This window comes from Anabrus simplex, chromosome 3 (genome assembly GCF_040414725.1).
Source record: "Anabrus simplex isolate iqAnaSimp1 chromosome 3, ASM4041472v1, whole genome shotgun sequence".
Classification (NCBI taxonomy): domain Eukaryota; kingdom Metazoa; phylum Arthropoda; class Insecta; order Orthoptera; family Tettigoniidae; genus Anabrus; species Anabrus simplex.
In genome coordinates, this window is record NC_090267.1 from 13,964,822 (window position 1) to 13,980,261 (window position 15,440).

A 15,440-nucleotide genomic window follows, 5' to 3' on the forward strand; every position below is an offset into this window, starting at 1 on the left:
AGAATAAACATTGAAAACCTTGGGAGTGTTCCATAGAATTTGAGGGGTTCACCTGAGACTGAAACCAGGAAAATGTCTGCTGGTCCAGATGGAGGTACACTACTTGAGCCACATCATGTCATTGGAAGGAATAGCCATGGATCATGAGAGTTAGCAATTGGCCAGTGGAGATCCAGGAGCTTCCTCGCTCACTGCACCTATTATCATCGGTTCATTTCTGGTTATACTAACGTCTCGAGCCATTCATACAGCTCACCAAGGAGAGAAGACTGTTCAAATGGTCATCAGACACAATGGGTACTATATGTAAATTGAATCGGTCTCTGTACATTGCGAGGATAGCTGCCGTATTGCCACTCTCCAAAGCCGAGCACAACTATATTGTGACATGCTGGAAACTACACGTCAAACTGAAAACATTGGAGAATTTCCACGAGTATCTGTATGGGCAGCCATTACATCTGCACATTGATCACGTAACCCTGACAGGGCTTCTGAAGAGTATAACTTTGCCACCAAACACTTTTAAGGAACGACACAGTACAAGAATGACGCTCTACTCTGAAGGCCATGACCTGACAACTGTGCACACTGCCACACTATGAAGGAGCAGGGAGGTGCCATGGATGTCTGGGCTGTGAGGGTCGTAACTGCTCTAGGCCATGACTTAAGAACTGTGCACACTGCCACACTGTGAGGGAGCAGGGAGGTGCCATGGATGTCTGCGCTGTAAGGGCCACAACTGCTGAAGGCCGGGTTCAAGCCTCTCTGAAGAGTGAGCAGCTGAACGACAATGACATCGGGCAAGTTCTATGGGATTTCAAGCCAGGACAGTGACCAGAATCGAAGGATATCGCAGAACTCAGCCCAACTACAAGAATTACAGGGCCCAGTGGACATCTCCGAAAGTCAGCGACTGGGTGCTAACCCACATGCAGGAGTTGCCCAATGACAAGAAAAGGATTTTGCATCTAATAATCCCCAGGAGCATGAGAAAGAAAGTGGATGACCACGTTCCATGCAGGCACCACAGGCGGCCATCTGGGAGCCAAAAGGACTTAAGATAATACACGGCAGGGTTCACCTGAGCAACAACATTCAGAGGATGAGTCAGATGTGTAACAGCTGAACTGGAAGTCGAGGACCATGTACCAGGAGTAGGGATCATGGAATGCAGTACAAAGTTGCAGCCTAATTCAAAAAAATTGCCATCATTATTGATGGACACTTCTCCGGATCCCACGTGTTTAATCATTACCTGCTCATGACCACAGAATACTCCTCAAAGTGGCCAGAGGTCTATGCTATCTGTTGCTTTGGTGAAGAACATCTTCTAAACCTTTGGTACACCCAAAGAACTGCACAGTGAGCATGGTCGAAATCTCCGAGTCAAGGCTGATAAAAGAGGTTCTAAAACATGTGGGAGTTCAGAAGACCAATATGCTGTATCTCCACATTCAGTAGGATGGCATGGTAGAATGCTTTATATATACAGTCGAGGAGCACCACAGAAAAGTGATTTCAGGGTAACAGATGGACTAGGATGAAAAGGTCCTATCTTTCCTCATGGCCAATAGACTGTCCTTCCACAAGAGGATGAGCATGAAACCTGCCAACCTGGACCTTTTGCTATGGAGCTACACCTACCATGCGACCTGATGTTCGGATTGGCACCAGATCAGAAGCAGCCAGGATGAATATTGTCTCAGAGATGGTGGACCCTAGAAGACATCCAAAATTATGCCTGATAATATCTGAGAGGAGCCAGCAACAGAGTGAGTGCCCAATCCAACCTGCTGGTTATCTCTGAGATTTAAGAGGAAGGTGATCGTCCTTGGCTGCACCTGCCTGTGTGACTGAAAGGAAAATACCAAAGCTTCAGTCACCATCGGAAGGCCCATACAGTGTCATCACCAGGATCAACAATACAGTCCATAAGGTCCAGCAGCACCCTACCTCACGAGGGAACATGAAGATTGTCTTTCTGGAATGTTGGGACCAGCAGCCTTAAGGATGGGACAATGTTGATATGTGCACCACTTTGTGTAACGGGGGGGGGGATGACCCATGACCCCACCTAGGAACCATTGACATCACAACTTAGACGTTGAGTCCTGTGAGGCCAATCAGGAGCACAAGGCCAACCCCTCTCTGACATCACTCTGGCTTCTCCCTGGAGGCCTTTAACAGTACTGGAAAGACTTGGGAGATAAACCTAGATAGTTCCGAATCATAAGAACTGTGGAAACTTCTTCTTTCAGCAAGTACCATGAAGAGCAAGCCTCATTACTTAAGGCAGACTGGACAAGGTCAGGCGGACAGTTGAGTGCAGTTCAACTTGAGTTGGTGGACTGAGTTCTGTTCTGTCATGGAGTTGAGTCTGTCTTCAACAAGGTCAGAAGTCCACATGCCATTGTGTCATGTCGATGTGGAGTCTATGAAGACTGCTGAAGTGTTTGACCAGTGATGTGTAGTGTGGCAGACAGTGAATGACATGCAGTACTGGAAACTGTGTGATTGTGCCAGTTTGTAAGTGATATTGGACAGGTGTGATTGGCTGTGTGAGTTGAGAGAGTATGTCTGTCGTACATACGAATTACTAGCCAATAAATCTTAGTCAAAAGAGTGTAACTCTTCAAGCTGAGCTTTTATTTACCACCTCTGCCACAACAGAGTACCTATAAACAAACCCACTTCAAAAATGTTTTGATCCACCTCAAACAAATTTTGCACAAACATATTTTGGCTATTTCTAAAGTTCCTGAAAGTGTCACTTATTTTTAACCACTAGTTTCTAAATGAAGTAGAGTTGTAAACAAATATTAAATTGGTAAAAATAGCTAGTGCATGGCATCAAACACCCACCCTGGAACATGGCAGTGAATAGATAAACAACACATTCCATATTGTTTAGGGTTAGTAGTGTAAAATCAAATTAAGGTGAACATTACTTACTTGTTTTCTTCTTTAAGACATGGGGCAGGAACTGGTTGTTCTTCTATGAATATTTCATACTTAATATCTGTGGAAGGCTGCAAGTAAAAAAAATAGAAAGTAAATTAAGAAAGTAAAGTAATGACATAACAAGAACATATGTGCACCACTTAGTTCTGTTTCCTTATATGAAATCAGAGACAAGGTGAGATGATATTTATAAGGCATGTTCTTACGGCCAAATGAACGTCCTGCTGCCAACCTCAGTCAAGGTGCTAATGAGGATGAAATGAATGAGAATAAAACTGGTTACAGACGAGGTTGAAATCATCTGTGGCCTACAAATGTGTGAGTTGAGAGAGTACAAACATCCAATTAAGTATGTCTCAGACAAATTTTGCACAAACATACTTGGGATATTTCTAAAGTTCCCGAAAGTGTCACTTATTTTTAACCACTAGTTTCTAAATGAAGTAGAGTTGTAAACAAATATTAAATTGGCAAAAATAGCTAGTGCATGGCATTAAACACCCACCCTGGAGCATGGCAGTTAAACCATACAAAACCATTCACAGACAGCCGATGATGGGGTTTGAAACCACTTGTCTCCCATGTGCCGAGCTTGATCACTCTGCTCGATAATGAGGTAACAAGAATAAATGTTATTATATCTGGGCATGATTGTTCCTTATCTCCTCCTAAACCATTGGACTGATTTCAATCAAATTTGGTACACATACCACATGACCTACTATCTGGCGAAATTACTGTGGGAGTAAGACCTCAACTGTTCTCTAATGGTGAAAGGTAGGAATACATATTATTAATTAACTATCAAGCATTTCATATATATAACAATGGCCAGAAGTGATCGATCTAAAGCTCACTAAGGAAAGTAAAAGAACATAAGTTTTGTTGCACATTTTGAAGCTAATACCGAACAAATTGTAGGGAAATACTAGTGGCTTGAATGGCAAATGTAAATAATAATAATAATAATAATAATAATAATAATAATGTTATTGGCCTTACGTCCCAATAACTACTTACATGGTTTTCGGACATGCTGAGGTGCCAGAATTTAGTCCCACAGGAGATTTTTACGTGCCACTAAATCTATGGACATGGGACTGACGTATTTGAGCACCTTCAAATACCACCAGACTGAGCCAGGATCAAACCTGCCAATTTGGGGTCAGAAGGACAGTGCCTCAACCATCTAAGGCACTCAGCCCAGCAGCGAATGTAAATACACAAAGGATAAGTAATGAGGTTCAAACAGGTCTGGGCAAAACTGCAGCCTTGTTCACCCTGAACAACTCGGGACACAATTTCTCTCAGACGAGTCTCTATAGGATATGGACATCCCCTAGCAGATACAACAGTATATGAGATTTTATACAGGAAATGCAATCCTGTCAGTTCAGAAATATAAATATTATTATAACTTCATGGTACTGTTAGAACAGGATGCTAATACACCAAAAGTTACAAGTAGTTTAGTTTACTTTATTGCCGTTCCTAGGGGGGGCTCAGGCTATGAAGCCTACTATTATGCCAAACTATATTTTACAACACAGTTACAAATTTACAGATTAACATGAATAGTATACACAGCCTATAATAACTGATCATAACTCTAAATATCACTCAAATTAATCTACATAGCATCTATAATTTTGTATCCTTTATGATAATTAAGAATATTATTTTTGTTATTTTAATAAGATCTACTTTCTCCAGGTTTGAGTAACACATTAAACACTTCCTTTTATATATCATCAGATTTCCTATGGCTCTAATTTCAGCTGCAATTGAGTTCCAAGAACATAATGTAGCAGGTATATGCATTACTATGATGAATGGGAATGGACAAGAAGTATTGCATGGAGAGCCTTGAGAGAGTAAAGAATTCAAAGTCTGTTTTAAGATAGTCTCCTTAGTTTATTTCCAGAACACTGTGGAGGAGGAATATAGGGTGGTATTTACGTTGTTCAGTCATTTTTAGCCATGATAGCTGAGAGAGGAAAGGGCTGATATGATTTTCAGTTGGAATATTTAATATAAATCGAGCACATACATTGTACACTTGCTGTAGTTGACATGAAAGTGTTTTGCTCAGACACTGAACTAATATTTTTCTTATGTTTACTTGAAGGAAGTCCCTCAGACTTTTTAGAAATGTAATGAAAAAATACCTTTAGACAAATATTTGTGACATGTCCTCACAAACATAAATATTTACTGGAGGTCACTCCAAGGTTCTTTACATGATTACTAAGTATTATTGGTATTCTACTGAACAACAATGGATATACATGTGCTTTGTTTTTTAGTATGTGATTCCTATGTCCAATTTCTATAGCCTGTGATTTTGATGGGTTCACTTTCAGGAAGTTTCTGCAAGTCCAGTCTTTATTTCCTACATCTTCTCTTAACTTTGTGATTGTGTTGCTTGAGCCATTAGCCTTTGTATGAATGATTAATTGAATATCGTAGGCATAGGTGATATTTATAATTTGGTAACATTTCAAATCATTAATTCATGTATAATGGAAACAGAAGCAGCAATAAAACTCCACAATGTCCTATGCCCATCACAGTGGTTTGGCATGAAGATGGATCATTTTCCACCGATACACACTGCTGATGATCACCAGGATCCAGGATGGACGACCATAAAAAAATGCTGTCTTGAATTTAGCGAGTGATATGTGTCTGTCTACACAGTCAAAGGATTTACTTAAGTCCAAGAAAACAAATATAGTCATTAGTCTTTTATCCATTGCTACTTGCATGTCATTAGTGCCATGAAAGTGTTATAATTTGGTCTGAACCCCATCAAGTAAGTTTGAATGTATAAAATATTTAATCATTTGCTTCTATACTATCTTCTCCAATATTTTTCATAATATAGTAAGGATGCTAACAGGATGATAATCTTTGGGACTGTAAGGGTTGTTATTTTTAGGTAATGGTCAGATGGTTGCATATTTCCAATTCGAAGGAAAGACTCCAGTCATGTGTAAGTTATTAATGATATGTGTGATTGTTGGAAGTATAACATCTGGGATTCCATTCTACTATCACCAGTAGAACCTTGACATTTTTCACTGAAGACACTGCTAACATTACTTGGGGTCACATCGGAAAAGTAGAACTGCTCACCATTATGTTCTACTTTTGAAGATATTCCATTACTACTGCTGCTTTGGTCTGTTTGTCCATCTGACTGGATCATGAGCTTAATTATGAATTTAGGTATCAAGTGGTACATTACAATTGTTGTCAATTGTCTTGTTTTTGCTTAATCCCTGAAGAGATTCCCAAATCTGAGTAGAATTTCGAGCATTCAAAACGTCACAAGAGTGGTGCATTTTAGCATTATTCGACTTTATTTTACAGTTTTCAAAAATGTCTGATGTAGGGAATTTCACATAATAATTTATAAACTGCATCTCTGAGTTTCATCTTGCCACATATTTCAAAGGTTGCTTTACTCTAGCAATATGTAGTGGTGCAGAAGAAGTTAGTTAAAATGGTTTACCTTTTTGTGAATATCATTCATGTACTGAATGTTATGCCATGGCATGTAAGAGGGTCTTTAATATATACTTCTTTATATAAGAGAAATCTCTGTATGTGATTAATTTCAGCTTTAATTTGGGGCAATTTAAGGAATATGCAGTATAAATCACATCATGACACGAAAGGCTGCAAGCGGACATCTAATCATGAGTTAGGATTTAGTTGGTATTACAAGAAATTATCGGATTGAGGAGGGCATGTGAGGTGGCATCATAATGGGTAGGGTTTAGAGGTAGGATTGCCATATTAATGAATGTAAACATCTCAATAGATCATTTTGTTTTCATAGATTTTTTGTCAAGTCAGTATACAAGTTCCCCATTAAAATAATATGCTCATACCTGGGTGATAGGTCCTGTATGACTTCCTCCAGATTTGTGATGTTACAAGTCTTCAGCGGACAATACACAACACCAAGTAAGCATTTTGTACCATGAACTATGAGCTCAATGAGCAAGAATGCAAGGCTATGGGAGAAATCATTAGGAGATTTAATTATTGCCTCATATTTCATGTCATCCTTTATATACATCTTGAAAACTCCACCAAGCTTACTGCTCCTGCCATTCCTAAATTTGTCAACCCAAGGATCTATAATGGAACACAGCAGAAGACCAGAAAAATTCTTATAGAAATATATGTCAGGGCTTCCTTAGCTACACCACATGCACGTAGATTACCTGCAATGTGTTTTGCTGTGCTGGTTCTGGCACCATCAACTCTGATTTATTTTCTTCTTTCATATGTCTAATTCCTGATGCAACATCAAAATTTTTCTGTGGAAAAGTTCATATATATAAGGCACACTCTCCAGACACATCTAGCAATTTAATTGATGGAAAGCATACCACCATCAAATGACTTTTAGCAAAATATGGAAGGATACGTATAGGTACCTTAATCCGGGAACGCCGAGTTTTCAATTTTCGTTTTTTAAATTTTTATTTAATATTCCCAGCATTCACATATCAGAGAACATTTAAAAGTCATTTTTCTAAAAATTGAAGCGTTGGTTTTTAAATGAGGGCCTGGTACCGTACGGTACCGCACGGCGCTTGACATAGCTTTTGGTTGGAACATAAAAATTGTTACCTCTTTAGAATACCATGAAACTGAATGCTTAATATTGTTACAGAATATCACTTACAAATAAAACAATAAACAATAAACAAAAGAAGAAACGTGTTTATAGGTTTATTTGCGATATCCCTTTGGGAATTCCGAAATATTACATTAGCTCAGACGTGACATATCTTTAGGAAATACGAGTAATATTACTTCAGCTTTTCTTATTTAGTCACCTATTTCCACTCTTCACTAGTTTAGAATGGCAAAATATTGTTTACACAAACGCCCACACTACACGTGACGCATTCTGTGCGGCCGCGGAATTCGCATTCGTTCGCCGCACAGCTCCGGCTTTGGTTTGTCGGAGCGATATATTGATGTACGCCATTGAATCTCAAGGTGTCAGATACACTAAGAAGTGTAAACAACTGCATTTATTTACCTTAAAATACCACCCAAATATATATGTTGTAATAAATATTTTGCACCTACCCTTTTCTGATCGTGGTACTTACACATGGCCACTTAGAAGGAAAATGCCGATGAATATTTTCATTTCTTCGGGGTTATTTTTCGTTTGTAAAAAGCATATACCGGTAGTTGTTGACTTCTGAGCACAAGAAATTCATAACTTCATCGTAAAGAAAACCCTCAAATATTTCGGTAGGCATCATATATCGAAAAGTGGAAAATTTCGCACTATGGAATTGGAGTGAAAGTGGGCCATACGCCATCCAGGTACCTGGTGGATGGGGTGATGATTTCGCTCTCTTCCCGGGCCATGAATCATTATCGGACATGGATTATCTACTCCTGTGCGGAATTTGTTGCTTTAGCACTATTTCTGCTGGTGCCCGTGATTGACCTCCCGTAAGGTTATCTGCGAGCCCCCCTTCATCTTCCTCAGATAATACCTTAGATTCCAGTGGTTCAGTATGTCATGCCGTTTAATTTTTAAAAGTAAAATCTACAATTATAGAGTTTTATGACACACATAAATCATTATTTGCAACTACAGTATGAATTGTTACCCTTAGAAGTAAGGAGGAGAAAGTAAACAGAGAGGCATGGTAAGCGCCGTGCAGTACCATACGGTACCAACGGAATAATTTATGTCATAACAGCTAACACAGGAATGCTGACCAATTGCTTATTATTTCAATTCATGGACTTATATTTCAAGACAATAAACCACATCATACAAAATCACATTGTCAATATTTATAAACAAAGTAAAGCAACTTACTTTAGACGGGCAGTCATTTTTATTCCTCTCGACATGATCTCAAATTACAAGCAGTTGTTTGCAGCAAACAAATACTCAAATAAAACTTTTTGTTGATTTTAGGCATTGTAGAGAGTATCTCCTTGACGATGTAAAGCAAAGTTGCCAGATTTATGGCGCGAGTAAGGATCAGTATGAGAAAATCAGAAGTAAGGCGCACTGGTACTATACGGTACCGCACGGCGTTGCCGGGTTAAGGCAGAAGGAGGTTCAATGAAGGACATTACAGAAATTATTAGTGAACTAGGAGAGTGTGTACCCAAGGATTTACAGAAGGCAGAAGTATTTAGACAGCAGTATGTAAAGGGAGTTGGATGTAAGGACTATGTCCAGGTAGAGGAGGTTACCAAACCTGGCAAAATACTGACATTTACCTACGATGACAAAGACTTTTACAAAACGATACAAAAGTTGAAAACTATAAAAGAAGTAGGGACTGATCAAATTTCAGGGGATATACTAGGGGCTGAAATATAGAGCCATATCTGAATTATTTATTTAACAACTGTTTGCATGAAGGGGCTGCCAAAAATGAATAGGGAGTTGCTACAGTACATGAGAATGGGTGATAAATATAAAGTAGATAATTAAAGGTCAGTCAGCCTAACATGCTGCATGTAAATATTCTAAGTACATCACAAATGTTTGTGAAATTACCACCTGGTTTTATCAAAGGCAGTTCTGGTTTAGAAAAGGTTATTCCAATGAAGCTCAACATGCAGGAAGCTATCAAGGTAAAGTAAATATTTTAGATGCAGAAGGTTAAATGGAGTGTGTCACAACAGACATATCTAAGGCATTTGACAGTGACAGGCTAGGAGATAGGAGATTGTTAACAAAAATGAGAGCTACTGGACCACTGGGTGCTATATTACTATGACATAAAACTCAGAGAATTAGAATAGGTGAATCATTACCTGATCCTGTAATGGTAAAGAGTGGGGTTCTGCAAGGTAGTACTCTTGCACCATTACTTTTTTGTATATATATTGTAACCATAAAAGTTTATTTCGATGGCTAGCTGAGCACAAGACTCAGCACAGGGGTGACCGGCCCTTATCTGACTTGTTACAGAGGAGAGGGAAGTAAGTTAAGTACAATGGAATGCTAATTTAAAAAAAAAAGTTTATTCATAAAATAAAGTCAGAATTTAACATCACCTCAGCACAGCAGTTACAATGAGTACTTCTCCTGGGGTTGAACTGGTCCTGATACATTGTGGGGTTGCAATGTTTGCTCATGGTGCCACCATCTTCCGAGCCGGTCTCGAATATCTAGAAGGCCTCGAATATCTCGGAAGTCTGGATGGTCTAGGAGCACTCGTGGTCTTGGTTGTAACATGGCACTGGGGTATGAAATGGATTCAAAGTAATTGATCTGCACAAATGAGATTAATGTTAGAAGCGATCTTTAACGAGTCATAAGCTGCACTCAATTGTCTTCACAGTGGGATTTCACTAATTAATAAGAAGAACACAGTCATTACTGATGGATTAAATTGAACTCAAAATTAAACTTGTGATGTATTAAACACGTAAAATAAAAGTCACTTTATTAAAGTTAAGTGTGAGAACATTGTCCGAATAACGATGTAGAAAACGACGTATCCCTTTTTAACACTTCACATAACATCAAAGGAAATAGAATAAGTTTAGTGAATTTAGCCCCGTTTACTATCGAAAATGGCAAAAGAAAACACTGTCCATCCTGGAACAGTCCTGGGTTCGACAAAAGTTTTATTGGGATAATTAAGGAATGTTAAATGCACCAGATCGTTTAAATACTGTACTGAGTTTATGCTCACTTAAGAATCTGGTCACTTGTAAAATAGAATCAAAGTTCGACGACACTGTTAAATTACATGTTACAAATTTCATATTTGGTCTGTATTGAAATGTACATCAGTTTAAGATATTACCAAAATTTATTAGGATCAACCTATTCAATACAATTGAATTTCCAAAGTTAGGACTTACATCCTATTAAACTAAAATTTGAAGGGACATGTTTCGCCCTTTAAAAGGGCATCATCAGCCTTTTTACACTCATACTCAAAGATAAAAATCAGGATCCTGATTGTCATGGTAAAAAACTAAAAATGAGAATATAAGATTGGATAGAGTATTATGCAATGTGAGAAATTGTTATGAGTTCTAAAATAATAATTTACAACTGAAATTTCATTTAAAATGTTCGCGAAGAAAAGGTTGAAGTTGGTATGATATTACACTAGTAATTTAAAATATTTTATAAAATAGACAAACTAGGCCTTAACCACATAATAACAAGAAGGTCTATGGCTAAAGTTGCCGTATCAAAGTTTGAGTGAAATTCGGTTGGAAGCAACTTGATTTACATGTTGAAGAGAAGGTTAAAGGACCTTAGTAGCCACTTAAGATGACACTGAAACTTTCTTGTTGAAAACTTGTAATATTAAACTGTAGTATGGCGGTATGTAGATTATAAAGTTGGATCCACTAATCCATTAATCTCGTTATTTACGAAGTGGGTTCACGGTCTCCGTAATGTTGTTGAAAGAGTGATAAAGAGTTCATAATTGAATGTGCCATATAGATCTTTGCTAATTCGTATACTGATAGTTAAATGGGAACATTCTTACTTGTTGTTGGCTGTAGTTTTGAATATAGATTAACTATTGAAGGATATATGGTGGAGAATCTGTAATGAAAAGAGAATAAAAAGATTTGAAGTTTAGAGGGAAAAAACGGTTAAATTAGGCGAAATGATATGTATTCAATTACTTACGTTCTCGATTTTTGTGGTATGAACTGGTTGTCTGTATGGTCTCGGAACGAGTAAGATTTGAATGTCGTGTGTTGTATCTGTGTGGAACTGAGGGACGGGGGTGTGATGGAGGAAAGGAAATGGGTGGAGCATTAAGCTTGCGTGCTATTGGCTGCTGAAGATGTGGAATTGAGGGAGAGGGGTGTAATGGAGAAGAGGAGGTGGGCGGAGGGTTGAGGTTACGCGCTGTTGGCTGTGGAAGATTAGCAGGGGCGGGGGCGGAGGGAATTACCTTCAAGGGGAAGTTGGGATCTTTATTGGAAGTTAGTTTAAGATTTTTAAGGATTTTATTTAAATTTGGATTTAAAGATTGTAATAAATTGGGTAAAGTCTCTTACAGATTCTTCACAATATATCCTTCAATAGTTAATCTATATTCAAAACTACAGCCAACAACACAAATGTTCCCATTTAACTATCAGTATACGAGTTAGCAAAGATCTATATGGCAACATTCAATTATGAACTCTTTATCACTCTTTCAACAATATTACGGAGACCGCGAACCCACTTCGTAAATAACGAGATTAATGGATTAGTGGCTCCAACTTTATAATCTACATACCGCCATACTACAGTTTAATATTACAAGTTTTCAACAAGAAAGTTTCAGTGTCATCTTAAGTGGCTACTAAGGTCCTTTAACCTTCTCTTCAATATGTAAATCAAGTTGCTTCCAGCCGAATTTCACTCGAACTTTGATACGGCAACTTTAGCCATAGACCTTCTTGTTATTATATGGTTAAGGCCTAGTTTATCTATTTTATAAAATTATTTTAAAATTACTAGTGTAATATCATACCAACTTCAACCTTTTCTTCGCAAACATTTTAAATGAAATTTCAGTTGTAAATTATTATTTAAGAACTCATAACAATTTCTCACATTGTATAATACTCAATCCAATCTTATATTCTCATTTTTATTTTTTTTACCATGGCAATCAAGATCCTGATTTTATCTTTGAGTATGAGTGTAAAAAGGCTGATGATGCCCTTTTAAAGGGCAAAACATGTCCCTTCAAATTTTAGTTTAATAGGATGTAAGTCCTAACTTTGGAAATTCAATTGTATTGAATAGGTTGATCCTAATATATTTTGGTAATATCTTAAACTGACACTGTTAAGTACGATTAATTATATCAGTCGTTTTTAACACAGATGTACAGTTTGAAAATGTTCCAACACCTTTGGTAGAACAATTATGCACTGTGATGCTTCACTACCATAAATTCAATAACCTGAATAGTCTGAAAATATTAGATTATGTTTCACTACTAGCACCAGTTTATCATTTTTCAAAATTAAATATAAGATCATTGACAATTTTGACAGTTCACTGACGATCACATTTCAACACTTTCAGTATTCAGTGTCAAATAACTCTGTGAAGTTCATCACTGCTGTTCAAATACAAACATCAAATTATATTAGCGTAACATCGTATTGGTGAGAAAATGTAAGTTTCAATCACACTGTTCTTGTAAATGGTAAAACTCCTCGCATTTCAACTTAGGCACAGTTTCTATCACCACACGCACAACACTGAAAATATTCCAAGTCTTATAATGCGTTGTAGTACACGTAGGGTTGAATTGACGACTTATATTATGACTGCAGAATACCCAACAGCCGGCCATCCATTCTCGGCTGAGGTACAAAGTGAACTGGCTTGACAAGCGAAATGCTTGCCTTTTTATTTGATATCCCCAAGAAATTGTAATGGCTAATATCTTCCATAATTTTCAACAGATCTCTTTGAAACTTGGGAGTCATGATTATAAAAAAATAAGCTACATGGTGATGTAGTTTATTTCTTCATATCTTAATTCGTTTAGAAGAAATTAATGAAGGAAAAGAATCGAACATTCCATCGTCTGACATAATATAGCCTTGACCATGTTCCCCAGTTTGTGACGTCTCACTTACCCGCTGCTCTCAGCTGACATGCTCGCAGGGAAAGCGTGCTCGGCGGATAACATAACTCCACACACATTAGGGACTTTAACTTAGATCCGTGTTACGGGTTTAATATATATAAAACTTGACTGAAGAACGTGAATTACAGATAAGGCATTTTGTGGATGATGTTATAAGATAGGGAATTGTCAGCAACTCCAGATAGACAGAGAAACTGTAGTGAAATGAACAGCAGACAACGGTATGGTGATCTGTGTTCGCAGGTAGCACTAGTATATTTCTAGGCTGTGTGATTATAATAATCCTAAAAACTACAGCTACTGTAAGTGCATAAAGCTAAAAAGTATCCCAATTGTATCTTAATTCTTCTAGCATGCTTTACCAATAATGTCAAAACACACCCACTGACTTTTTCAACCTAAGCAATTGTATGCAATACAACTCCAAATATTAGCTAGATGCCATAGTCATTCACTACTGCTTAATTATCACTTCACTTTTACATTGACGGTGACAAATAATTTTCAGTTAGGTAAGGAATGTTACTGCAATTTCACTTAATATTTTCCATTTTTCTTTTAACGTGTTGTGACAAGAGCCTGCATGTATGTGTTCCTATTACCTCTGCAAGTTAAAACAGAATTCCTTCCCTCCCCCACCCCAAAGGTATCAAACTTTAAGAACCCGAATAAAATTTTGTTCAAACTATCCCGAACCTCTACTAAAAAGAAATATACAAATCACTCATTCCAGTTGAAAATTAAAACGTGAAAAAGGAGAATTATATTTTTTAAATGGAAAATTAAATTTTTAAAATTATGCATGAAATTAAATTCCATTTCAGAAATATGGAAGAAGGTGGTGGAATTTTCTTCCTCATGACTGAACTTACCAACATTATCTGATCTTCAGTGATAGGGTCTATTGCATCATTCTCCACTTTTGGGGTGACTGAAGTCTGAGACTCAATCTTTATGATATTCCCATTTTCAGCAGCATTATTTCTGTGTGAATCCTAGAAAAGAAATAGAAAACTTGTTAGAGAATTTCAGCTGAATTACATTCTGAAATGCTGAAATGAAACTCACAGCAAGTCCCAGCTGTGACATATAAATTATTAAAATGAATTATCAAAATAAAAATTAATTAAAGCTTGTTACAGAACCAGAATATTGATACTTTTCAATTCAATTACCAGTTTCTGTAAAAAAGTGATCAAATGAAAAAACACAAATATTATGGACTTTCATTTATAAGGAAGAACATGACAGGTTGGTGGAACTTAGTAAAAGATCGCACTGTCAAGTGACAGAGTTGTCAGTCCAGGATGCTGGTCTCATGTGGTCACTGCACACACTTAAATATTTACTGTCTGTCTAGAAGGAAATTCTGCCAGATCTTAATCATAAGTAACAAATTTTATTCTTGGTTAGGGTAAAAATTTTGTAGTATTTATAGCTTTATAAACAGCAATTTGCTGTAAAGGAAAATTCAGAATTTCCCATCCGTGTAACAGATCTTCCTTGAGACATACTGTCTGGATTTAACATCCTGATTTAAGACAATTGTTTAGATGCACTGCTACAGCAGGTTTGGAAGTGTTAATTGTTCTTTGGCACAGTGATTACGCATTCCTGCTTTCTAGGTAGAGGAACTAAACAATGGTTCAACATCTACCTCTACAATGAGAAACACAACTTACTTATTAAATGGCCATAAAGTACGAAGTACATATTATGAACTAAGGACAACTATGCACACTAAAAGAAAGTGATGTACCCTGTGGAAATTATAAATAAATTAACTGTAATTAATGAGCTTGGAATGAAAGTGATCATAGT

At 37.3% G+C, this 15,440-nt stretch overlaps 1 protein-coding gene across 1 annotated transcript in view; it reads right to left on the minus strand.

Moving 5' to 3' along the window:
• Positions 1-15,440, minus strand: part of LOC136866941 (uncharacterized) — a 66,774-nt gene that overhangs the window by 21,916 nt on the left and 29,418 nt on the right. Inside the window, exons 3-4 of the mRNA XM_068226776.1 lie at positions 14,492-14,614; positions 2,956-3,032 (exon numbers count right to left, since the gene is read on the minus strand). Of these exons, the coding sequence (XP_068082877.1) occupies positions 2,956-3,032; positions 14,492-14,614 (200 nt within the window). The remainder of the gene's footprint in view (positions 1-2,955; positions 3,033-14,491; positions 14,615-15,440) is intronic.